Genomic DNA, 23,977 nt, shown 5'->3' on the forward strand with positions numbered 1-23,977 from the left:
ATTTTTTTCTCATCGAAAGACCTCATATAGGAGAAGATGGATGTCGGAGACCCAGTAAGGGGCCCACGAGGTAGGGGGGCGCGCCCTAGGGGGGGCGCCCCCCACCCTCGTGAGCAGGGTGTGGGCCTCCTGGCCTTCATCTTTGGCGATGATTTTTCTTTATTTATTTTAAGATATTCCGTGGAGTTTCGGGACTTTTGGAGTTGCGCAGAATATGTCTCTAATATTTGCTCCTTTTCCAGCCCAGAATTCCAGCTGCCGGCATTCTCCCTCCTTATGTAAACCTTGTAAAATAAGAGAGAATAACCATAAGTATTGTGGCATAAAGTGAAATAACAGTCCATAATGCAATAAATATCGATATAAAAGCATGATGCAAAATGGACGTATCAGACCGCTGGCCCCCATCTTTTTAGCAATCCCCGTGAAGCTTTGTTTAAGGACGCCGATAAGTGCCACACGTGTGGACGTTAGGGAGTCCGTCCACACATTTTGTGTGGTGTATAAGAGGAACAGCCCACACACCTACGTGTGGGCAAAACAATTAGCGCCCACACGCCTCTTTTTTCCCTCCCGATCCCTCTCACACGCGTGCGTGTGGGCGAAGTTGATAACGCCCACACGCCCGTATGTCAGGCCTCGTACCTCCTGGTCCCGCACGCCACGCGTGACGGTCACCGCGCGCCCGCAGTTGCCATGGTCCAGACCCTCGTCCATGTTCGTTTAATTGCAGTTGCCATGTCGGACAACTGCAGTTGCCATGGTTGCTCAACTGCAGTTGCCATGTATGGTCTGATCTAATGTAGTTGCCATGATTTCATAACTTTAGGAGTTGCCACATACTAATACTAGGCAGTTGAGAGATTTGCCATGTGCTCACAAGCATGCTAGGGCAGTTGCCATGTAAAAAGGAAGAGTTGACATCTGCTTACGTGCACGGTAGGGCAGTTGCCATGTACCATGCAAAAACATATGGCAACTCGCTAAAAGGGAGTTGCCATCTGTTTACGTGCACACTAGGCAGTTGCCGTGTACCCTGCAAAACACATGGCAAACTCGGGTAAAAAAAGAGAGTTGCCACCTGCTTATAAAAGCACATTAGGGGCAGTTGCCATGTGCAGTGCAAAAACACATGACAACTAGCAGCTTGGGTGTGGGAGAGGAGAAGGGCGTGTGGGCAAGATGCCAAATGCCCACATACTAGCCCTTGTGTGTGCGTGCAAAGTGGCGTGTGGGCGAACTGCTGAACGCCCACACACCAGCCCCTCCTGTGTGATGAAACGGCCGTGTGGGCGACCGGCTGAACGCCCACACACCAGGCCAGTCCTACGTGGCACTAGAAACATGACAAGATTCGTGCGCTCATGAACGGACGCGGATCCACGCGTGTGGGCGAGATGCAAACGCCCACACGTGTGGGCGTTAACATTTCCGTTGTTTAATGGACGTGTCTAGAACTCAGTCGGTCTCAGTCGAGTGACGCCAATGTGGTTTTTTTTTGCTACAAGCGGCACGGTTCGATGCTACAAACGGGGACAAGAAATATTACAACAGTATTGCAAGCAACAACAATAAATGCGACAACTATTCTAACTGAAATACTATAGCCTTTAATGAAGGATGTTGCAACCGGTGAGATAACGTGCTACTAATCGATGAGGGACGACATGCTACAACCAGCAAGACGGATATTGCAACTGATAAGAAAAAATATTGCAAACGATGGCAAAAATGTTGCATGGTCGTCTGAAACTTAGTTAAATCCCAGTCGACTGATATTTAGCATGCGCGTTATTGAATTTCCTCGACTACTAAATGTTGTAGTACTTGGCGAGGAGCACGCTACGAATCACCTCGTCTAGGTTGGCCTCTGCGGCCCCACCTGGCAGCGACGCACGCTGGGCCTTCTCCTTCCACTCCGCCGCATGCCGCCTCATCTCCCGCCCCTTGCCCCCCACCATCGCCTCGCGTATCATCGCCGCCACTTCCGCCCGCTTCACCTCGCCGCCGATCTCCATCCCGATCCCCCACTCGGTGCACTTGTACCGACAGTTGGTCTGCTGCTCCCCGGCGAACGGCCAGCACAGCATCGGCACGCCGGCGGAGATGCTCTCGAGCGTGGAGTTCCAGCCGGAGTGCGTCAGGAACACCCCCACCGCCTCGTGCCCGAGGACCTCCGCCTGCGGGCACCACGTCGTGAGCATGGCGCGGCCGTGGACCGATGCTAGGAACTCCGGCGGCATCACGGCGGTCTCTCCCCTGACGAGGTCCGGCCGGACGTTCCATATGAACGCGTAGCCGCTGTCGGCCAGCCCCCACCCGAACTCCAGGAGCTGCTCGTTCGTCATCACGGAGACGCTTCCGTAGTTGACGTACACGACGGCTCCGGCGCCGTGCCCGTCGAGCCACGCGAGGAGGCCGTCCTGCTCCTTCCAGAGGTTGGAGCCGAGGCCGTCGAGCGGGGTGCCGGTGGGGACGACGCTGCTGGCGTGGAGATGCAGCGGGCCGACGGTGTACATGGGCGGGAGGATGGCGTGCATGGCGTCGAGAACCGGCTGCTCGAGTGCGTCGAAGGTGTTGAGCAGCACGGCGTCGGGGAGCGACAGCCTCTCGGCCTCGCGCATGACGTAGTTGAGCATGATGTCGTCGCGGTCGGTGGTGCGGATCATCGTCGGGAAGTCGCGCAGCCGTATGCCATGGCACATGCCGCTCATGCCGTCGACCGCCGTGTCGAGATGCCCATTGTCCGTCAGCTGCTCCTCGTCTGCACACAAGCGGCAAAGGCAACACTCTGTTAATTCTAAGGACATCATGGTGCGCCAAGAAACGAAGCGGCAGCCCAGCACGGTATAGAATAGGATCAATAGATAGACCTTTGAAAGGCACAAGATCCCGGTCGATTAGCCGACGGAAGTGGCGGTAACCCATGAACCCGCAAGCGCTGGACGTCCACAACGCGGCGCAAGGCACGCCGAGCTCCTGCGCGGCATCGTAGCTGAACGATGCGACACCGTCGACGACGAGGCAGGTGATCGGCGGCACCCCGGAGCCCGGGTCATTGAGCTTGGCAAGAAGGGCCCGGAGGTGGGGGAGAAAGGTGGTCATCATGGCGTAGCACAGGGCGGGGACGTCCTGGGTGGCGTCGGCGTCTGACGCGGGGAGCCCGTCCGGTATCGCGGCGAAGCGGAAGCTCGGGAGGCCGTCAAGTGCCGCCGCCCCGCGGGAGCGGAGCAGCCGGCGATGGTTGAACTCGGTGTTGACGAAGGTGATGTGGAAGCCCCGGGCGTGGAGCAGCTTGGCCATCTCCAGCATCGGCGTGATGTGCCCTTGCGCCGGTGCCGGCAGGCACACGGCGTGCGGCTTCTCGCCTTCTTCCACGCCCATCGCCGGCGGCACACTTTCCCTTCCCTATCTATTGATCTGGATATTCAGAACAGCAACCTTGTGTCGCTGCCGGGCCATTGGAAAGAAAACTGCACACCGTTGTTGTTTTGTGAACGCAATTCCAAAAGGAAATCCTGGCATTGCACGTGACGAAGACTTTTCGGCCTGCTTATCTACACATAGGTGTGGCTGGAAAAAGGAGTACGACATAGCTAGAGATAACAGGTGATGGATGAAGCAATAATCTTCTTTTTGTTTTCCCCGTTCAGAGCATATGTTGCCATTTTTTAGCCACACTGACTAGTCCTAAATTGTTTCATTTACTTTGAGGGTAAGAGCAATAAATCACTCAACACGGCACATTAGATTCCGATTGCATCTTCCGGGGACTCTTTGCAATCATCATTTGGTCACCATGCTCCCTTACTGGTCCTAAATTGTTGATAACGGGAACGACATCTGACAAGATAATAATTATGTTCATCCACTTTTGTTTGACAAGATTATGTTCATCCATTTCTACTCTAACCCAAATAGATATAAAACCAGAACAAGAAATAACATTAACCCAGGTCACATGAGTAGTGCCCGTGAGATTATAACTTCATGCAGGCCCGCATGACCTATGCCGAGGAGAATTGATGGACAAGATAAAGGTGAAGTAAAAAAAAACATAAGAAAATATTTGCCTCAATTTTAACATGCTCCCTCTTACCCTCCCCCCCCCCCCCCCCCCCCCCTTTTACATGAAAAGTAAGAAGATAAGAGATAATAAAACCCACTACTTAGTGCAATCAACGGATTGGATCTATCTTACACTTTTGCCTCTCATGTGAAAATGAGAGGTAGGAGTGAGCATGTTAAAAAACCTCTTGGCAACAATATGTCTCACCACTTTTCTAGCAATGCCTAGTTATTAGCAATAAGATTAAGAGATAACCATTGTACATCATATTTTTGTTGGAGTTAAATGCACTAGAGGTTCTAAAAAGTTTTGACGGGGTGTCATTTTAGTCCTAATTCTTTCAAAATGCACCTTTAGGTCCTAATTCTTCAGTAAGTGATTCGTCCGAGGTCCTTTTTTCACGAGCGCTCATTGACCTGCCTGCGTGGCGCATTGACCCATGCCACATGAGCACAGGGCCCATCCGCCAGGCGAGAAACGTCCTAAAAGTTTCTAGGCAGTGTCACTTTAGTCCTACTTCTTTCAAAATGCGCGTTTAGGTACTAATTCTATAGTAAGTGGTTCACCCGAGGTCCTTTTTTGCTCGAGCGGTTGCTGACCTGCTCGCGTGACGCGTTGAGCCACACCATGTCAACTTAGAGGCTGTTGCGGTTGCTCTTTTTTACAGAAAGCCCTTTGTAAACCCCCCCTCTTGACATTTTCCAGCCCCTACCGAAATCCTCTCGTGCCCACACCATCGCCATGGCTAGGACAACAAGCTCCTCGACAGGGAAGCGGGTGACGAAGGGGAGCATTGCAGCAGCATCGTCGGCTCCACCTCCTCCACAAGCTCCTATCACCCAACCTCAAATCAGAGCAGGCGGTTTGAGAAACTTAATGAAACAATGCAAATCAAACTAAATCAATGCTTACAGCTAGTGATTGAAAAAATAGGTTTTTTTTGTTGCAATGTTCGTCATCTGCTAGTGACCCTAAGTCGACGTGGCATGGGTCAACGCGCAACCGAGCAAGTCAGTGTGCGGTCGTGCAAAAAAGGATCTTGGGTGAACCATTTACTATAGAATTAGGACCTAAACGAGCATTTTGAAAAAAGTAGGACTGAGGTGATACTGCCCAGAAACTTTTAGGACCTCCAGTGTATTTCTCTCGCCTGGCGATTGGGCCCTCTGTTGACGTGCCGTGGGTCAATGCGCCAAGTGGGCATGTCAGCAAGCGCTCGTGAAAAAAGGACCTCGGGTGAACCACTTACTAATGAATTAGGACCTAAAGGTGCATTTTGAAAGAATTAGGACTAAAGTGACACCCCGACGAAACTTTCAGGACCTCCAGTGCATTTAATTTTTTTGTTGCCTTCTCTAAATTATGTGTCAGATTTAAGATAAGACAATTTTATCAACCATTGTACATGCCCTAACAACATCGAAATCTGTTATGGATAAAGGAGAGAGAAGAAACGAGTAGCAAAAAAGATTATGCTTTCACAACGTGATCGGTAGTGCTCCACAGCCCTCAAATCCTTAACTCCTCTAGCCGAAAACCACCAACCAACTCTCGATTGAATAGCCAGGAGATCGTGTCCTCCTATTCGACGACCGAGGCGAAAGATAGCGCAAAAGTGCGCACCCCCTTCCATCCCGTGCACGATTTGTGTAGGCCCATGTGCGGGTGCGTGGCGCCCCTGTTTATTTCCCTCCTTTTACAGTTTACGCTTCTTTTATTTTTATAGATGATTATGTATTATTATACAACTCCCGGTTAAGATTTTTTGCAGGCAAACTCCTCTCTGAATGGAAAGGTCTTTATATCATCGAGGAGGTCTACCGTTCCGATGCCATAAAAATCAACAACTTCGAAGACACAAATTCGAGAGTGGTGAACGGTCAAAGAATTAAACATTATATGCTATCTTTCTTCTTTGTACGGTGCGATGTATCCCTTTTTGCTAGGATAGCCATCATCGGAAAGGTAGTGCTTATGTGAAAAGGACAAAGTGAACAATCCATATAAGTTGTAGTCCCTCTGTTCACTTTTATAAGATACTTATTTCATACAGCTGAAAAGTGAACTGATTTGGGTATTGTCTTAAATGTCTAAACAGTCTTACAAAAGTGGACGGAGAGAGTGCATAGATGTAATGAACTATAAAAATGAAAATGCTCCTACCCTTCGGGTAGATGTGGGAAGGTGGCCAAACACACACTAATCAACATGTTTTCCATGATGGAAAAAAAAAGGAAAACTGACCCATGTTCTCCACATCGTCCGCCGCCGTCGACGTCCTGGTCAGCATACGTGATCTTATCCGATCATTTCCTTCCTGAAAAAGAACAAAGATTATCGGACGTCACGATGCCGGCCCCCCACAAGTGGCTGCTATGGTTATTCCAACGAATCCATTGTTTATGTGTCAGTTACCAAGTCATTGTTCGACACATCCATCGTCGGACCGGTCTCCCTTTCAGTTAAAAATACTGTACAAGCAATTAACTATCACGTACAAGCAGACAGGTGATGAGAGCAAATCCAGCTACGCTGAGCCTCGGCTAGGCATGCCGATCTGCCCTCGGTTACGTGGAGCGAGTAATTCAAATGCTCCAACCACCCGGCGGCGATACGATCGTATGTGGTAGGAACAAGAGCAACCTCACCTCAAAGTATTCGAGCTAGCCGCCCATGCCACGAACGCGGTGGAGCCTAATCAGCTCACGGTGCAGTGCATATCCACTCCATGTACAGTGCCCCCGCATGGGCATGGCCGCATCATTTCCAGATCATGTGATGGACCTGCGCACGCAAGTGCATGAGTGGGACAGTGCGCCTACTCTCCGTTAAATCATCTTCTTATTTCGCTGCCCCCACCCACCCCCCACAAGCTCGGAAGCCCGTTCCTCAGCCGTTGGCCGTCTCCACGAGTCCACTCCACCCGCGACCGCGGACGGCAAGCAAGCAGCCGTAGAGGGGGCGAGGTCATCGGCCATGGCCACGGCGCTCAAGGCGTTCTTGAACAGCCCCGTCGGCCCCAAGACCACGCACTTCTGGGGACCCGTCAGCAACTGGGGCTTCATCCTCGCGGTACGCGCTCCACGATTCCCTCTCCTCTCTCTCTCTCTCTCTCTCTCTCTCTCTCTCTCTCTCTGTACCTGGTTTATCTATCTAGCTTTCCCAAATTAACCTGTGCTGTTGGTTGATCGCGACTACCAGAGTGCTGCGAATTCCTAGTGACACCGGTTGCAGTTTATGATCATCTATCTATATACGGGGAATTTCTCCCGTGCTCTCCATTTCAAATTAATTATAGTTCTAGCTTTACGTCAAAATTCTTTAAGTTTGACAAACATATTAACATATACAACCCGAAATTAATTATCTTCCAATCGCCCCAAATGAGTGACCAGAGAGGTTGTGGAAACGGGGAAGGAGACCAAGGAAAGACAGATGTTTTAGTTTTTTATTTGCATGATAATGTTCTCTTCGGTGAGTCTATCATGCCCCGAATCTATTAGAGCATGACTAATAAATAAAGTTATTGTGTCATCTATAGTCAACCTAATATATCTCTTAGCGACCCACTGCAATTTCACGATTTAAGGCCTCCTTTGATTTACGGGAACTTCGTAGGAATACTAAAGGTTTTAAATTTTATAGAAAAAGTTCGTCCAAAGCTCTTTCATTTGTAGGAATGGATTCCTGTTCTTATATAGGATAGGAAGCAATCCTTCATAGTTTAAAGAAAAAAAAATATTAGCCTAGACTCGATAGAAAAATTCATATCCTATCCATCAAATCACATCGTTCTCTTTCCTTGTAGAAATTGAGATACATGTCATCTTACTTTCTATGATTTTCATATTTTTATGAACCAAAAGAGAACTAATATATACTTAAATATTATTAGAACCCATGAATTCCAGTCGATTCATATGCATCAGTGTTGTATGTCTGTTACTCATAAGAATAATTCATTAATTTGTTACTTACTATAGTTACAAAAATATTATCGGATTTTGAAGCATGATCTCTTTCTAGGAAGTTCATGAAACGGTGTAAATGAATAATCTTTTCAAGTTCGCCTGTCATTAAATTCTTTGACACTGTAACTTAATAATCCCTCGGTTGTTATTTCATCTCTAGGGTATGGCTGACATGAACAAGCCACCTGAATTGATATCCGGCCATATGACTGCAGGTTATTTGTCTGACAAGTCACAGATTCTAGATATAGTTTCATGATCAATACATCTTCAACTATCTTTAGTGACTACTATTGTGTTGTGCAGTCATGTGTGTGTATTCTGGCCTATTTATGAGGTTCGCATGGGTGGTACGGCCCCGGAACTATTTTCTTATGGCAACCCATGCCTCCAACGAAAGCGTCCAACTCTACCAGTTATCTCGCTATGCTAGGGCTCAAGGGTAAGTCTTCTTATGTGAACTTTTTCTTGCCATATTACTATACCACAGTATCCACCAAAAGATCATAAACATGGTTATATTGTTTTCTTGTTTGTTGCATAATTGCCAAATGCTAACATGGCACTTAATTAATGCAACAATAGAGTGATAATATAGATGTTTGGCCTTGGATTTTGCAGTTACCTAGAGAAGAAAGAGCCTGAAGCCCAACAGTAACAATGGCCCGAAGAATACTGTAGACACTATTTATGTAAACAAAATTGGTTTCGGGCAATTTGTAATGCTTGTGATCGTAAAGTTTATGTATTAATTACACTGTCGGAATACAACAAAATGGAAACCCCTATGATACGGAATGAGATCCTTTGACATAGGAGGGATTAGAAGGACGTCAATGTGCATCGTCTGTCCATGCCGCATTCGACAATTCTAGGCATCGGACTATAGATACTTTGCATCTATCATACTAGCCGGAGGCCGTCTGGTAAGGTGCACGAAGGTCGTCTGATCTACTAATTAAGCCCACAAGAGATTTGTTGAGTTGGTTTGTTAATTAACTACTTTACATTTTATTCCTCCTTCGACCAGACTATCCTGAATATACAGCTCATAAAGGCACCCTTTGCGGGTTTTTTAACGAGACTGTGTACGATTATAATTTTTGATAACATGTCTCTATATTTATAACCTTGTGATCAATGCTGCATCATTTAGCAAGAGAGGGATGAGCTCCCCAGGAGACTTATCAAGGAAACTGTTACAAGAAGGGCCTTTAGCCAACTTAGCTAATCCATGTGCAACAATATTAGCTTCCCTAGGACAGTGCACAAATGAAGTAAAATAGAATTTGCACGCCATTGATAGCAATCACCAAAAAAATGCAGCCACGGGGTGCAGTGATCGGCCTCCCTCGTTCATTGTATTGATAACCTGCAGATTGTCCAAGTTCACTATGATCTTGTTGAAACCAATTGTCTGTGCAAGAGAAAGTCCATACCGCAGAGCTATAGCTTCAACAAAAATAAACATCAGGGCCCATATCAATTCTCCAATTACTTGCATTAATAAAGTTCATCTTCTCAACCCATATAATAGGTATTCCCCTCCAGGAAATCTTGATCGAATGGGGCGTCTACATTAAGCTTCACATGGCTCCTAGGAGGTAACAAATTTCTTTGTTGCTTTAGGGGCTGTAGTGTTGGAATTTTGTCTACTTTAGGACTAGCCCAATAGCAGTTTTAGAAATTCTTAATAAATTCTAAAAGCCCACGCAGCCCATTCGTACAAGGCAGGAGGTGGAACTAAAGTTTAGTCCCACATTACTAGTTTAGTTCTTTCCCCACTAGTATGAGCATGAGAACAAGAGGGACATCCACGCGCGCTCCTCCCCTGCCGCCCGCCATGCCACGCCTTGGGTTGCGGGAATGAGCCGAGCCGATGTCTAAATTTTTGCCACGCACTACGGGTATACGAAAGGTCACACGAAAACTGAAAAGATTTTTGCGAAAGTGAAGTTTGAATGCGAACGGTGCAGCCCTTTGGCTGTTGGTTGTTCGCTTCATCTCTGTCTCTTCGTTTCACCTCCCATCACTGCCCTCTCGCCTCCTTCTCTTGCGCCTATAAAAGGGAGGTCGCTCCTCCCAGAAAGACGCATCAGAACCTTTTCTTCCTCTCGCCACAAGTTCCTGAGCACTGCGCTGCTGCTACGTTCTTCCCCATCCCTACTTGCGGCGTGCACCGCGGGTCGGGACAGTAGGCCTCCGAAATCACACCTTTTGAGTCCTGTACGGGAGAAGGGTGATAAGGTTTTTGGGGAGCGCTCAGCGCGACTACTGACTTCTTCGTCACGGACGCCCCGGTACTACTAACTTCTTCGTCGCGGACGCCCCGGACTCCGACGACTACTTCCCCGACGACGACTTCTTCCCCGACGTTGACGATCTTCTCGACGACATGGCTGGCGACGACACCGACCCCAAGTCCAGTGCTACTGCTGCTGCTGTCCCGCACGTGTTCTTGCTCTTTCTGTTAGAAATTCTCTAGCAGTTCTTTGCTCTAGTGTTTGTCCTAAATATGTTAGGTTCTACGCTATCTATGCAACCTGTTCTATTATCTGCTTTAGACATGTTTGGTTGCAGTTCATATATGAAGATGTTATTTACCTTCTCTTTGTCAGATCGCACGACTACTTTTATCCATGTTATATTAGTCATGCTTTATCTAATATTTCTATTAATAAAATCATTTGGTAAATTGCACATATTTCCAACATGTAGTAGTAGTGAAATTTGCTGACAAGATCTAGATGGAAGTGGCAATTTGAGTCGCATTTTGGGCTTGCTCGCCATGGGGCACTATTCTTCTCCCCTAGACAGTTACTACTCCCTTCATTCACTTTTGTAAGTCGTTCCAGACAACTCAAAATGAGCTGTTTTGCATATTGTCTGAAATGTCTTCAAAGTCTTAGGTCCCTCCCAATGCTCCACCTTGTACGGGTGCTAAGCATGCCATGTAGACGAAAAATCTGATGTGGCAAGGCAATTAAGAGGAGAGAGATGTTTTGTAAGTCGTTTCAGACAACTCAAAATGAGCTGTTTTGCATATTGTCTGAAATGTCTTCAAGGTCTTAGGCCCCTCCCAATGCTCCACCTTGTACGGGTGCTAAGCATGCCATGTAGATGAAAAATCTGATGTGGCAAGACAATTAAGAGGAGAGAGACGGGTGTAGTAACCCCGGAAAGAATCAATGCCAAACGCGCGAACCTAGGCAAAATATTTAAATGAAGCAAACTCACCAATGCATGAGAGTGTTTAGTAGCTAAATCATTAAATGAAGGGAGCTTAGCTACAAAAAACTAATCACCTATGCATAGGGAAGTTTGTTGCTAAGCTATTTAATATGCTTAGCACCCCATCTAAGTACCTGTCCATTGGGAGCAGCCTTATAAAAGTGAACAGAGGGAGTAGTATTTTTCAGTTTCCAGCAGTACGCACTCTAGGTAATTAATGGTACTACTGATAACAACAGTGAGTTGAATTAGAACTTACTAGTAAGTTTGCACGTGCAATGCACGTCTCCGCCCAAAGAAAATCCTTGCTCATAGAACCCTTCTAAGCCATCTATGCTCATAGAACCCTTCTAAGCCATCTATATTCTATTGTCTATGTCACATTTGATAATCTATGATGAACTGAATTATGCAAGCTCAGTTAGTCACGTCAAATTTAAAAATATGTAATGTGCCTTTTACTACATCACGTTGGATAATCTATGATGAACTGAATTATGCAAGCTCAGTTAGTCAAGTCAAATTAAAAAAATATGTAATGTGCCTTTTACAAATACTTCCTCCGTAAAGAAATATAAAAGCCTTTTACAGAGGGAGTATAAAGAAGACATGCTAGAACAAAAAAAATGGCACTTTCTGTCGGCTTTGAATTCACACAAGATTAATTGAAAGCAAAGAAGACATGTTGAAACAAAAGGGATAAGAGCATCTTCAAAAGTCAGAGTGATGTAGCAGCATCAACAATGATCTAACAACTTGTAACACAAGATACATCTAGAATGATAATATAAAAGTCAGCATGTGCTTATCTCGGAAGCAATAGACAATGATAGTAAAAAATGAATTGACCTCTGTCTGGAGAACAACATGCCATGTATATTGGCTATTGTAGAAGTTAGAAGAGTTAGCTCGAGACAACTTTGCTAAATTCAGCAATATATTTGTGTATCTTAGGGCAATCTCCATTGCACCTCACCGTTGTCAGCAAGTGGAACCATTATGTAGCAACTGTGTTTAGCTAATTAGCCATAAAAAAATAAGAACACATGCAAATCTACTCTTACATGCAAATGTTGCACAAACCATTTGGACTGAATTGATAATAAAGTGCGCTTTTACCGGTTTGGCATTTTGTACTTGTTAATCGTGTACATGCAATGCACGTCCTGACTAATAAAGCCAAAATGAAAAGTCTTAAAAGCATAAGAAAGGTAAGAGCATAAAATGCTTCCACCCAGTGGAAATAAATTCATACATGACATGCTACGTCTAAGCTATATATGAAACAAGATCAAGAATCAAAAGGAATATGTTAGATTTTTAAGAACCCATCCTCTTTTAATTATAATTTAGAAATATTCGGTTCAAGTGATTACCTTGGTTGAACAACTGCTACTGCTATGCACTCTTGCTTCTCTTGAGTCTTGAGTCTTGACATAGACTATTCATCTTACAAACAAGAAATAGCCTTATAAGGATGTAGCCATTTGGATCAAAAGCTTGCAGATGAAACTTCATAGACATTCTAAAAAAATCTATAGAGAACATATGCTGCAACAAAAATTGACTAATCTAAGGACCAATGTTGGCATACAACATGGGCGCAACTCTCTGTCTGAAACCATTATTAAGAGAACAAGAAAAGAACATTTGCAACATTAACATCCGAGCAATTGAAAAGGACATTTCTATGTTAAGGTGCATGCCATATTTCTCATGCACTATTTTTATTCAGAATTCCTACCCGTTGTTATTAATATGTTATTATTCTGAATTCCTACTTAGTGTTATTATTTAGTAAAGATAACATGCATTGCTGTTTATTTTTCATTAGTAAGTAAAGGCAGGGAAGAAAGTCATGTGCACACTCTGCAGATATAAAAAAACTAATGCAATAAGACACTCTTCATCATTCAGAATTCTTTCCATTTACTTATACAAGGGCACTATGAAAATACATTGCAGGGATGGGTCAAAAGTTTCTTGCCTGGTGAGGCGAAACAACTCTTTCATCAGTCACGTACAACGTTCCCTTTTCATCAGTTAGATAATATCATCATGAAGCAACAGAGATCCAAACTAAAAGGGAAACAATTATTGCCTTATTAATTCTGTCTTGCTCCTCCTCTCTGACATACTCAGACCGAATATCCTCCCCTCCCACCACAAGGAATTATCAATCAGACATGATATAAGGTGCAGTTCATAGAAGGTGCTGAACTGCAATTGTGAAAGAGAAAGAGTAGTTTAGAGAAAGAAAGAGAAATAACTCATGTACCAATAGGTTGCACTGATTCATCACTGACCAAATGTGTGGATCTGTTGGTTACCCTGCTCCATACATTTGCATCAACGTCTATACTTCTGTATGAAGATTCTTTGGTGAGGTTTTATTCAGAGATCAAATCTTATTGTACTATATAGTCAGTGATTGTATCTTGTGGTCAGAGATATGAGTGAATGCTATAAATCTTAGATATTCTGTACATGAAGTGCATGCTTCTAGGCTCAATATCTAGAATGGACATCTAAGAATTATGGAAAATGGACATGTGAGAACAAGTTTCATATTATCTAAGATTTAGTTGCTAATCCAAGTATGGATAGCTCAAGTTATTATAAAGGCATATGCAACAGGGAGAAAGCCTGTGCGCGGTAATGTACAACAGGGAGAAAGCCTATACTTCACAAAACATTTTCTTCGAAAAGTATGGAAAACTTCTAGGAAATTGCAGGCAAATGCACAGTGCATAATTATTAGCTTGCACATAAAAATGATACGAAGTTAACAAATAACTTTCCTATCCAAATATCATGCCAGTCATATCAAACAAAAGTTGAATGGATCAACTAATGAAAAGATAATGTTACATTGTTATTCACCTTTGCTAGTGTTATTATGTCAACCAAATATAGTTTTCCACCTGGTGACGTTATCCTCAGCTTTCTTTTACACGGCTGATAGCCCTTCAATCATTTGCTCCTCCCCTGTTGCTCTAATATTAAAGCTCCTATACTCGCTTCTCATATGCTTTCTTCAAGTCATTACGAACCTGCATGAGTTGTCATATACTCTCCATAGTCAATTTGAACATCCTAATCAAATGAGACATGGTCAATTTGCATTTCAGATTTGTAGTAATTAGCGTAATAGTACAGACTATTCAACAGAGTTAATTGAAACTAATTAATTAATTTGAGATGGTGACTGCAGTGAATAAACATACGCATGTTGTCATTGCCGACCTCCCTGGCGATGTCGCGATGCCGGTCAGCTTGTGTTGTACTCCCAGCACACCTCTTCCAGCGGTCAACGGTGATGTACCCGCTATCGTCCTCGTCAAAGTAGGCGAAGGCGGACAACAGGCAATGCTTGTTAATGTGCACTATTGACCCGATGAACTCATCGTAAGCAATGCTTCTGCTACTCCATCTTTCCTTGCCCTCTGATAATCAGCCATGCTTGACGTGAAAATGCAAGTTGGCCCTATAGAACATAAAACAAGAGTTCACAGAAACTGCAAAAATTTCTAGGGGTAGCTCAATAAGACTTCGTTCAGAATGTTTCATGTAGGATTGTTGTACATTCCATGTTTTTTTCTCCATGTACTGGCCAAAAGGGAACTTATGGACACTACGCACATCCTGATGGAGCTTGCATTGGTCAATAGATGCTACACTTGAACATCCAAAATAAACAGAGTAAGCATTAGTATCAGGGATTGTGCTTGTCATATATTTAAAATCTGAAAATATCATCAAAGTATATAACACACTCCATGTATAATCAAACTGAGTTTGGCAACGTAGGAGTGGATTAACACCACAGAATCAGATATGACCAAAGAAAGCTAGCAGTTAGCAGGACTACGGTTCATACTATGCGTGTATATGAAAGTCGGGATAAGGAACACGTTTAAGTAGACATAAGTAGTCCTTCTAACTGAATGTAGAAGTTTCTGTGATGGGGTACTGTTAATCCCGTCATGAATTACTACCATCCAAGCATATTGCTATGATAATAAGTAAATCAATTACGACACTCTAATGTAAGAAGATTGGTAACTCACATTGGGCTTGACCGACTCCTGCCGAGGCCGGCGCAATGCCTGCAGCTGGCTGGCGTTGGCCACATGGAGAACGGCCGTCTCAAATGTCCCGAAGCTCCCGATGATCTTCTTGCTGGGCTCCAGGCTAAGGCACGCCTCCATGTTACCCGTTCTTGGTGGCGACCTCATCACCAAAAAACAGTTGCTTGATCAGTTATATATCTTTTTTAGGTTACAAACATCAGATAACGAAATATCACAAAGCCAATAGTCCTTATCTAACTTACAGACACAATTATACATCTTCTTTAGGTTACAAACAGAAGAGACAAGTATTAGTACTGCTTAGTACCTCCGTTCCAAAATAGATTAATTCCTGGAAAGGTTGAGGTCGAACTTCTCTAACTTATTGGTGCTCTGTAAACCATCATATTAGGTTTTCAACTTTTTCAAAGAGACAGATCATGATAAAAAAAATTGAAAGATGAATAATACCGGGATCGCCTCCTCAAAATCATGCCCCCACAGGTTTTCAGTTCAAAGTAAGAAAAACATGAATCACTTCAGTTGCATTAATCATGCATATGAGAATGTCTAAACCCGAACACATCAGTATTCACAGATATGAAGAGAGGTGAAAGCGCGAAACGGGAATTAAACCTAAATCTTGGAATTTCTCTTAATGGTCTGCCTATTCCACACTTGACATCCAAAACCTACAGCAAAACAATTAAACAAACATCACGATGTTGTATGCTCCATTATCAAGTTATATAGCTGCAGCAAGAGCAGCTTAAAAAGGAAAATCATTCTACCATGGGTTATTTGATCTTCATAAGAAAAACGACCTTCATCCCAGGCTTCAACTCAAGCTATAGGGCCAGAAAGTGCTCGTACCGTTTGGTACTTTCGCTTCAAGATTCACCATTCCACCTAAAATGCTAAGACACATGGGGAATCACAGTTAGCAATGTTCTATGACATATTTTCATATATTTTTTCTTTTGAAATATAACTTTCTTGAAGAATGAAAGACCAATTATTTGTTCCTTTGATAAGAGTCCTCACCTATGAGCAAAGTGGAAGGATTCAGTCCAGCCACACTCATAGAAGCCAATAGCAAGATTATAGTATTTGTGAACCAGGTTTTGAAGAAACGATTTGGTCAACATATTTTAAAACTCTGCAAGCTCTAGCTGAAATCTGCACTACCATTATTAGTCTAGAAAATGCTAGTGGGCAAAGATAACAAGATAATTTCTGAATTTCATACTAATGCGGAGGGGACAACATCAAAAGATTCACTTAATTTTCTATCTTGCATACTCGTGCCAGCAAATTCATTCATCTGGGGAAGGGGAAGGGGACCGGGGGGGGGGGGGGGGGGGGGGGGGGGTTCAATACCTGCAAAGCTCGATGATGTTGCCGTCATTGCTTGATCTCCGTGCACATCGCAGATCGAATTTTTCAGCCATCGCACACGCAGGGATGGGCGGGCGACGCCGTGGCCCGGTGAAGCGGCCGCGGGAGTCGGTTAAGCAGTCTGCGCGGATGGCGGCAGGCGGCCGCTGGGAGGCTATCGGGCGGGGCGGCGCCGCAACCCGGTGAAGCGGCCGCGGGGTCTTGGCGGCTGGGGCAAAGGAGAGGGGCGGCGCGAGGAGGAGCTGAAGGAAGGTGCGCCCGCGTGGGGATGGAGGATGGGCGGGCGGCTGCTCACGATCGCGGCGGCCCCGGCTCTCCCGCGGCGAAGGGTGGCGACCTGCGGTGGCTCTCGGTCTATTTTAAACTTTAAGTGCGTTCCCAAACAGGGATCGTTGACGTTGCTGCGGCCAGACTGGGCCGGCCCATCAGACAGGGCGAAGCGTGTTTTTTATTTTGCAATATTTTTTCCAAAACCGCGCCACATCAAAACGTTGAAAAAAAAAAGAGCCTTGTGAATCGAACCTCCAACCTAACACTAGTACAGACGTCCTGCTAGCCAATCTAACTGATTGCCGTTGCAGAGATAAGGAAAGCGCGAAAATATTTAAACCAACACAACGTCGAGATTTGAAAACATTTTCTACAATTGTTTGAAATATTTTTTTGAAAATTGTCAACAATTTTGAAATCCGAATATTCTCGAAGAAACAGCCAATTTTTAAAATTCCAAACGTTTTTTAAAAATTTGAACATTTTTTTTGTTTTACAAACAGTTTTTGAGAAACATGACATTTTAAACATAAACCATTTTTTAAAGCACCAAACATTCTTTAAAGTGTGATCCCTTTTTGGCAAAAAAGGACAAATTGTTGAAAATACAATCTATTTTGAAACCTGGAAAAATAATTAAAGTACGATTATTTCCCCATTATTAAGTTTTCTAGAAAATGTTCACATTCTAAAATATTGTTCAGGATTCAAAATTTGTTCCTATTTTTCAAAATATGATTATGTTTAAAAATGTTCATCTTTTCGAAAATTGTTCTCAATTCAAAATTTTGTTCAGGTTTAAAAATTGTTACTGAAAAATCACGTTTAAAAATGGTTCATGTGTAAAATATATTCAGGGATTTCAAAATGGTCACATTTGAACTTTGTGTTTAAAAAAACCGTATTTCCAAAATTTCTTTACACTTTTGCAAACATGTTCGCAATTCTTAAAAACTGTCTTTTCTTTTAAGGATATCGAGATTTTAAAATTGTTGATTATTTTAAAATTGTTGATTTCAGGGATTTGAAGATTGGGGTTCGATTTAACTTTGGTTTACAAGTTTAAGGTTTGTTTTAGACTTTTTCCTATTTAAATAGTACTCCCACATCTCGCCCAGAACCGCCTCGTGCACACGCCGCCACACCGGCGGCCTCGTTGCTGCCTCGTCCATCAACCACACGCTGATGACTCTCTTCATGCCGCGATACTCGGAAGAAAATCTTATACGATCTGGGTCTCACGCTTCAAATAGGTAGACTTATTCTGATCTTTGACATCCGGCGTTACGAATCTCAAAGCAACTAGCCCACTAAAATTTCCCCAATCTTCAGTTCCAAGGCCGCGACCTTGCTGCTCGTCCCTACCCGCGACGACCCTGCTCCTCGTCGCCGAATCGCCGGCGCTCCACCGCGGCCAGATGCCCACTCCCATATGCCACGGCCACGCTCAGGCACAAGCACTGGTTTCAAATAATGTCATGATGTCAGTTGGAAGATGCCGGTGATAAAATCATGAATTCCAAAGTCAGAAGCGAGTATGCAAATCCAATGAAAAAAATAGCGCGCTACAGAAAATAGCGTGGCCCCTGAAAATATCCTATTAGCGAGGCATTGTACATTGACTTATTTAGTGAGACAATTCACTATATGCTATAGCGTGCTATTAGCAGCGATATAGCGCGCTATTTTTTTCATTGTGCAAATCCAAGATCTAACTTGTGATCTAAAAACTCGCAGCTAACTCTCTTCCCTAATGCGATTTGTTTTTTATTTGATAGCCAAGAAGGAAGAGGTCATGCTGATGGCTGACATTGGAGGCGTTGCAATTGTTTGCAGAACTAGGACTGCAATCCTCCTGGCCGCTGCTAATGGAGGTGAGCAGCCGGGTCGGTGCGCCGGCTGTGCCTCGAGCCCGGGCAGCGAGAAACGGTGTCGGACGCTGACGGCAAAAGGCATCTCCGCACGAGCGCCGAGTAGCAGCAAATTGCCCGGTACGAATCGGGACTTGGCATTGGAAGAGACGAGGGAGTTAGCTGCTTCAAGATTCATAACGCCAGATAGATCAGAGTGGGTCTATCGATCTGAAGCGTGAGACCCGGGTCGTATAAGATTTTCTTCCCGCGAGACGCTTTGCCTCTGTTGGGAAAAGAATTTTATGAGACCAGGTCTCACGCGAGACCCATCCTGATGAATAACACGTGGCATTCACAAGTCACAAAGCATCTACCACCCACATCCGGAGCCTGCCGCCGACGGATCCTAGTGACTGTCCCACCCTCCGTTTCGACCGGTCCGCCCACGGGGGCGCATTCACGGGCTGCATCATAGCGGAGGATGCGGCCCCGGCGCCGGCTGAGCCAGTAGAAGCAGTTGCCGGCATGGATGCCATGGGATGTCGTGCCGAGGCAGCGAGCGGCGCCGCTCGCGGCTTGCTCCCTTGTCTCCCACCTGCCGGTCGCGGACCTGAAGGTCTCCACGCGCACGCGCTGACGCCAGCGCCGGGCGAGGAGGACCACAGTGAAGGCGAGCAGGCCGGTGGACGACGCATCGTAGTGGAAACCCGCCGTCAATGGTAGCCTCCTCCAGATCTGAGGTTTCCCCGAAAACAATGGAGCGAGGGACGCCCCACCATCGCCTCCAACGAGGAAAACGACACCCACGGGCACTGCCGACGATGGTGGCATCCTCACCCACTTCAGTAGCTAGGCCACTATCTCCTCCTCTAGTTGATCCACCGCCGGAAAGCCACCGCGAGGCAACACCCATCGACCAGATCCCTTTGGACCGACGATGAAGATAGCCAAAGGTAGAGAAGGTCACATCGCTGCGTGACCGGCGCCATGGCCACACACACATCATCCCGAGGCACCCGCTCAAGATCCACCGTCACAAACACGCCTTCAAGCCGGGAAGAAGGGACGCCCCCACCGCCGCCATCATCCCCCACACAGGCTTTGCCCAGCAAGGATCCGGCGGCGACGGGAGGGGAGGCGGGCGTGAGGTGAAGATCGGGAGGGCAGTGGGGATCCGAAGGGGGAGACGAATGGGAGGAATGGAGGGGAGGCAAACGGGGAAAGAAGAGCTATGTAAGCACATCAATTTGGCTCTAGATGCTGCTCTAGAGTAGTAGATCAGTCCAAAAAGGTCACGCTCAGCTATTACTGAAAGCAGAGTAGCAGGTCCAAAGAAGGTTTATAACCAAGACTGACTTTGAGTTTACAAAAGAGCAAGAATACAAATAATGATTCTTCCACAAATAAAAAAGAAGATCGAAAGCAGTGTAACCATTGACAACGAGTTTCAATTAACCACTGAAAACAAGTTCACAGTCAACTAGACTGACTAACAAAAAGTTTATACAGAGCGAGAATGTAATACAGGCTACATAGCTTTTAACCATTTGAGCAAATGAACCAAGGGCACAAAGCTAGGTTAAATGAATACAGACAGAAATTGAGTCTGTGTTGTACTCGTGTGTATACAGAGCTATCGAGGATACCTTGAGGATAACATGTACTCTTCTTCCATGCTATATTGTCTTGTCGATTCTTCACTGCTTCTTTCATCTCCAACCCATGGGTGGTTTATCATTATATCATTCCTTTCAAATTCCTTGGCCTCTAACATGTTCTTCTTGGATACTGGAAGGCCTTCCAATGTCAACTCTACTTGTCTCATGGTCGGACGATCCTTTCCTCTTAACGCCTTAGCAAGCGCAGCGACTTCTTCCACTTCTTTGCCTCCTTCATCAATAACTTGTTGGTCTAGTATTTGTGACAAATTGCTTTCAGTAAGTAAAGCAGAAAAATGTGCAACGAGGCCTTCACCATCCGATAAAATGTATGCAAATGGCTTTTTTCTAGTCAACAGCTCTATAAGAATGACACCAAAACTATAAACATCACTTTTCTCTGTGAGCCTTTGTGTATAAAAGTACATGGGGTCCAAATATCCAATTGTACCTTGCACCATTGTTGTTACTCCTGACCTATCCACGGGAATGTATCTTGAAGCACCAAAATCAGCCACCTTTGCTGTCAGCGAGAAGTATGTTAACAAACTTGATATCTTTGTGGATGATAGGTATTGAAGCTGTCGAGTGAAGGTATGCTAGAGATTTAGCTGTTTCAGTTGCTATCCGCAACCTATCATCCAATGACAAAGATCTTGGCCCCTTAACATGAAGATGCTCATAAAGTGTACCGTTGGATATGAACTCATAAACCAACAAGGGGACTTCTGTTTCAAGGCAGCAACCATATAGTTTTACTACATTTCTATGGTTGATCTGTGATAGGATTGCAACCTCATTAATGAACTCATCAATCTCCTTTTGAATCACTTTCTTTGGTTTCTTGATGGCCACAACATGGAGGTCCGATAAGATCCCTTTGTAAACCATGCCATGCCCTCCGCCACCAAGCTCACATGTTTTATCAAAATTATTTGTGGCCTTCTCAATCTCTTCCAAGGTTATAACCATTCTTTCCGCAATATCGGCTCTTTGAGATACCAACTGTTGTAGCAACTGTCCACGATTCTTCAAGAAGAACTGCCGCTTCAACATTTGTGCCCGCTGGTGCTTAATTTTCTTTGAAATGAAGATAGCAATGAAGAACGAAAGTATGACAGCAGCCCCGAAAGTATGACAGCAGCAGCCCCAATAGCAACTCCCATAATGATGTATATACCTGAAAAGACATGCATATGGCTGCTAGTCAATCATCTTCTCCAACCTGCATGTAAAAATATAGGTGAAAAGGGGAGAGAAAATTTGTTTAAGTTGCAGTGCTATTCACCTGTATTTAAGGACTTCCGGACACCTGGGAGGAAGAAACAAAAAAGGGTAAATTCGCCTGCTGGCATATACTACATGAGATAGTACAAGATGGAGATATGTTACCTTTGCATCCCTTTTTGTTGTAAGGATTGCCTACGTAGCCATTGCTGCACTGGCACAAATAGCCTCTGCTCCCACATTTGCAATCGCTGTGCGTGCTCTTGCAGAGACCTCTGGCTACCTCCACGGGACAAGTCGCCGTCGTCGGATGCTGTGACTTGGCGTCAGCCGGCCGCCCCGGCAAGCCTTGCACGACCTCCCATTGTAAAATAACGGGAACATGCAGCACAGATCTCAATCTGCTAAGGTGGTGCTGAAAATCTCGGGCCAGCATGTCGGAGACCTGCCGCTGGTCGAACCATCCTTCCTCCGCGATCAGAATGGTCGCACGCGACGAATTCTTGCCCTGCGTTGCATGGTCCTCGCCGATTGTGTTGACCATCCACGATGCAAGCATGTTGTCCGTGGACATGGAGATGCGCGCCTGGCAGCAGCCGATGCCATAACAGTACCAGTCGCTGCCGCCAGACGGTACCTGCCTTGAGGCGTAACTGCCAGTTGATCTGTTGACGGGGCAGAAGGAGGTGCAACCGCTGATGGGGTCCTGCTGAGTAAATAGCATAAAACTACTCTCTCCATCTCAAAATATAGTGCGCCCGCGCTTTTCGATGTCCAACTTTGATCATAAATTTAACCAACGAGACCAACTGCGACGGGAGAAAAAGTTATATAATTGAAACTTCTTTCGAATACGAATTCACTGATATAATTTTTGCTCCCGCCGCAATCGATCTTGATAGTTAAATTTACGGTCAAAGTTGAAGCACGTGGATAGAGGAAGCACTACATTGTGGAATGGAGGGGGTACTACTTTACAGGCTAGGGTTCCAAAAAACTATCGGTTTCAAATTTTCACTGATAACTACCAACTCGGGGGTCGGCTGTTTCAAAAAACCCTAAATGTCCATTGCTTAAAAATTAAACCTGTTTATGACAGGTCGGGCCCGCACCTAAACATTCCGTCTATTTGACCGTGTGTTTGACCGTTAACTGATATGCAGGGCCCACATGTCGATGCCTGAAAAAGCAATCGGGTCCCTGGAAGTTTTTTGAAAAAGCGATCGAGTCCCTGGAAGTTTTTAAAAAAGCAACCAGGTCCCTAGATCCAGAGAAGGCGCACCCACCATGGCAGGAGCTCGATCTCGAGCGCTCTGCCTTCGGCCGGCGAGCCGCGCCCACAGCGGCGGAATCCATGTTGTGCACCAGCTGAGGCGGGCGAGCCGCACCCGCAGCGGCCGCCATGCCGGGCATCACCTGCAGCGGCGAGCCGCGCCCGCAACGGCCGCCATGCCGTGCCTCACCTGCGTCGCGGCCACGCCATGACTCGCGGCTCCCGTGCCTCGCCTGGGGCCGCCGCCACGCCATGACTCGCGGACGAGGCCGGCCTCGTCACCACCAGGAGCTCCGGCTCGGGGGGGAGGGTCGCTGGCTCGGGGGGGATGGGGGAGGGTTGCCGGCCTGGGAAGGGAGGGGGGTCGCCGGCTCTGGAGGGGAGGGAGGTCGCCGGCTCTGGAGGGGAGATGGCCGGGACGGGAGACACAGGGGGAGGGAAGAGAAGAGATGGAGAGGAAGAAGAAAGAGAAGAGGAAGAGGAAACTTACATGTGGGCCCCACATGTAAGTTAACGGTCAAACTAAGGTCAAAGTAACGGTGTGTTTACATGCGGGCCCGACCTGTCATAATCGGTATCAACTGATAAAGACTCAACAATTTGGGTTTTTTGAAACAGGCAACCCCTGAGTTGGTAGTTATCAGCGAAAAATTTAAAACCGGTAGTTTTTTGAAACCCTAACCTGTAAAGTAGTACTTTTATGCTATTTACTCGGTCCTGCTGGCTACCTTGTCCGAACAGACGCCTGAACGTTGCACCCTATGAGGATGAGCTCGTTGCCGTTGGTCGAAAGTGAGTAGGGCGTGTCTCCAAGACCCGTGAAGACGCAGTCAAAGTCACTGTCATAAATGATAATGACAGGCATGTTGGTCATCAATTTGATCGTGTCGTCACGAAGGACGCGCACTGTGTTGTTTTGAAGAAAGATCTCCTGGACGCGAATGAGTTCGCGCT

General features: G+C 45.7%; 3 protein-coding genes and 1 pseudogene across 26 annotated transcripts; 1 reads left to right on the plus strand and 3 right to left on the minus strand.

The window, feature by feature from the left end:
• Window positions 1–1,691: 1,691 nt before the first annotated feature.
• On the minus strand, window positions 1,692–3,498 carry LOC147990041 ((R)-mandelonitrile beta-glucosyltransferase-like). The gene is made up of 2 exons (XM_087547153.1): window positions 2,874–3,498; window positions 1,692–2,764 (listed from the first exon to the last, which is right to left on the minus strand). The coding sequence occupies exons 1-2, from the start codon at window positions 3,382–3,384 to the stop codon at window positions 1,812–1,814; spliced, it is 1,464 nt and encodes a 487-aa protein (XP_087403279.1). The 5' UTR covers window positions 3,385–3,498; the 3' UTR covers window positions 1,692–1,811.
• A 2,713-nt stretch (window positions 3,499–6,211) lies between these two features.
• LOC125529005 (putative mitochondrial saccharopine dehydrogenase-like oxidoreductase At5g39410) lies at window positions 6,212–17,087 on the minus strand. Of its 24 annotated transcripts, none has more exons than XR_015619038.1 (12): window positions 16,725–17,087; window positions 16,136–16,261; window positions 15,816–16,036; window positions 15,673–15,737; window positions 15,342–15,504; window positions 14,857–14,950; window positions 14,499–14,758; window positions 14,155–14,324; window positions 13,578–13,635; window positions 13,259–13,491; window positions 12,648–12,720; window positions 9,135–9,486 (listed from the first exon to the last, which is right to left on the minus strand). XR_015619038.1 is itself a non-coding variant. In XM_087547188.1 (12 exons), the coding sequence occupies exons 2-6, from the start codon at window positions 16,172–16,174 to the stop codon at window positions 14,725–14,727; spliced, it is 348 nt and encodes a 115-aa protein (XP_087403314.1). In that variant the 5' UTR covers window positions 16,175–16,261; window positions 16,725–17,087; the 3' UTR covers window positions 9,135–9,412; window positions 11,531–11,673; window positions 12,648–12,712; window positions 13,259–13,491; window positions 13,578–13,635; window positions 14,155–14,324; window positions 14,499–14,724. The 24 variants fall into 24 exon arrangements, 21 of the variants coding, with proteins under 21 accessions (XP_087403316.1, XP_087403307.1, XP_087403314.1 ...); XM_087547188.1 differs by lacking the exon at window positions 15,673–15,737 and adding an exon at window positions 11,531–11,673 and having other exon boundaries at window positions 9,135–9,412; window positions 12,648–12,712; window positions 14,857–14,945; window positions 15,981–16,036; window positions 16,169–16,261; XM_087547173.1 differs by lacking the exon at window positions 15,673–15,737 and adding an exon at window positions 11,531–11,673 and having other exon boundaries at window positions 9,135–9,412; window positions 14,857–14,945; window positions 15,981–16,036; window positions 16,169–16,261.
• LOC125529006 (mitochondrial pyruvate carrier 1) lies at window positions 6,907–8,871 on the plus strand. The gene is made up of 4 exons (XM_048693418.2): window positions 6,907–7,141; window positions 8,201–8,255; window positions 8,347–8,482; window positions 8,662–8,871. The coding sequence occupies exons 1-4, from the start codon at window positions 7,046–7,048 to the stop codon at window positions 8,696–8,698; spliced, it is 324 nt and encodes a 107-aa protein (XP_048549375.1). The 5' UTR covers window positions 6,907–7,045; the 3' UTR covers window positions 8,699–8,871.
• Window positions 17,088–20,498: 3,411 nt separating the features above from the next.
• On the minus strand, window positions 20,499–23,277 carry LOC147990042 (wall-associated receptor kinase 3-like; annotated as a pseudogene).
• Window positions 23,278–23,977: the final 700 nt, after the last annotated feature.

The sequence above is a fragment of the Triticum urartu genome, chromosome 1A, assembly GCF_056163025.1.
Source record: "Triticum urartu cultivar PI428250 chromosome 1A, HENAU_Tu73, whole genome shotgun sequence".
In the NCBI taxonomy this organism is placed as follows: Eukaryota; Viridiplantae; Streptophyta; class Magnoliopsida; order Poales; family Poaceae; genus Triticum; species Triticum urartu.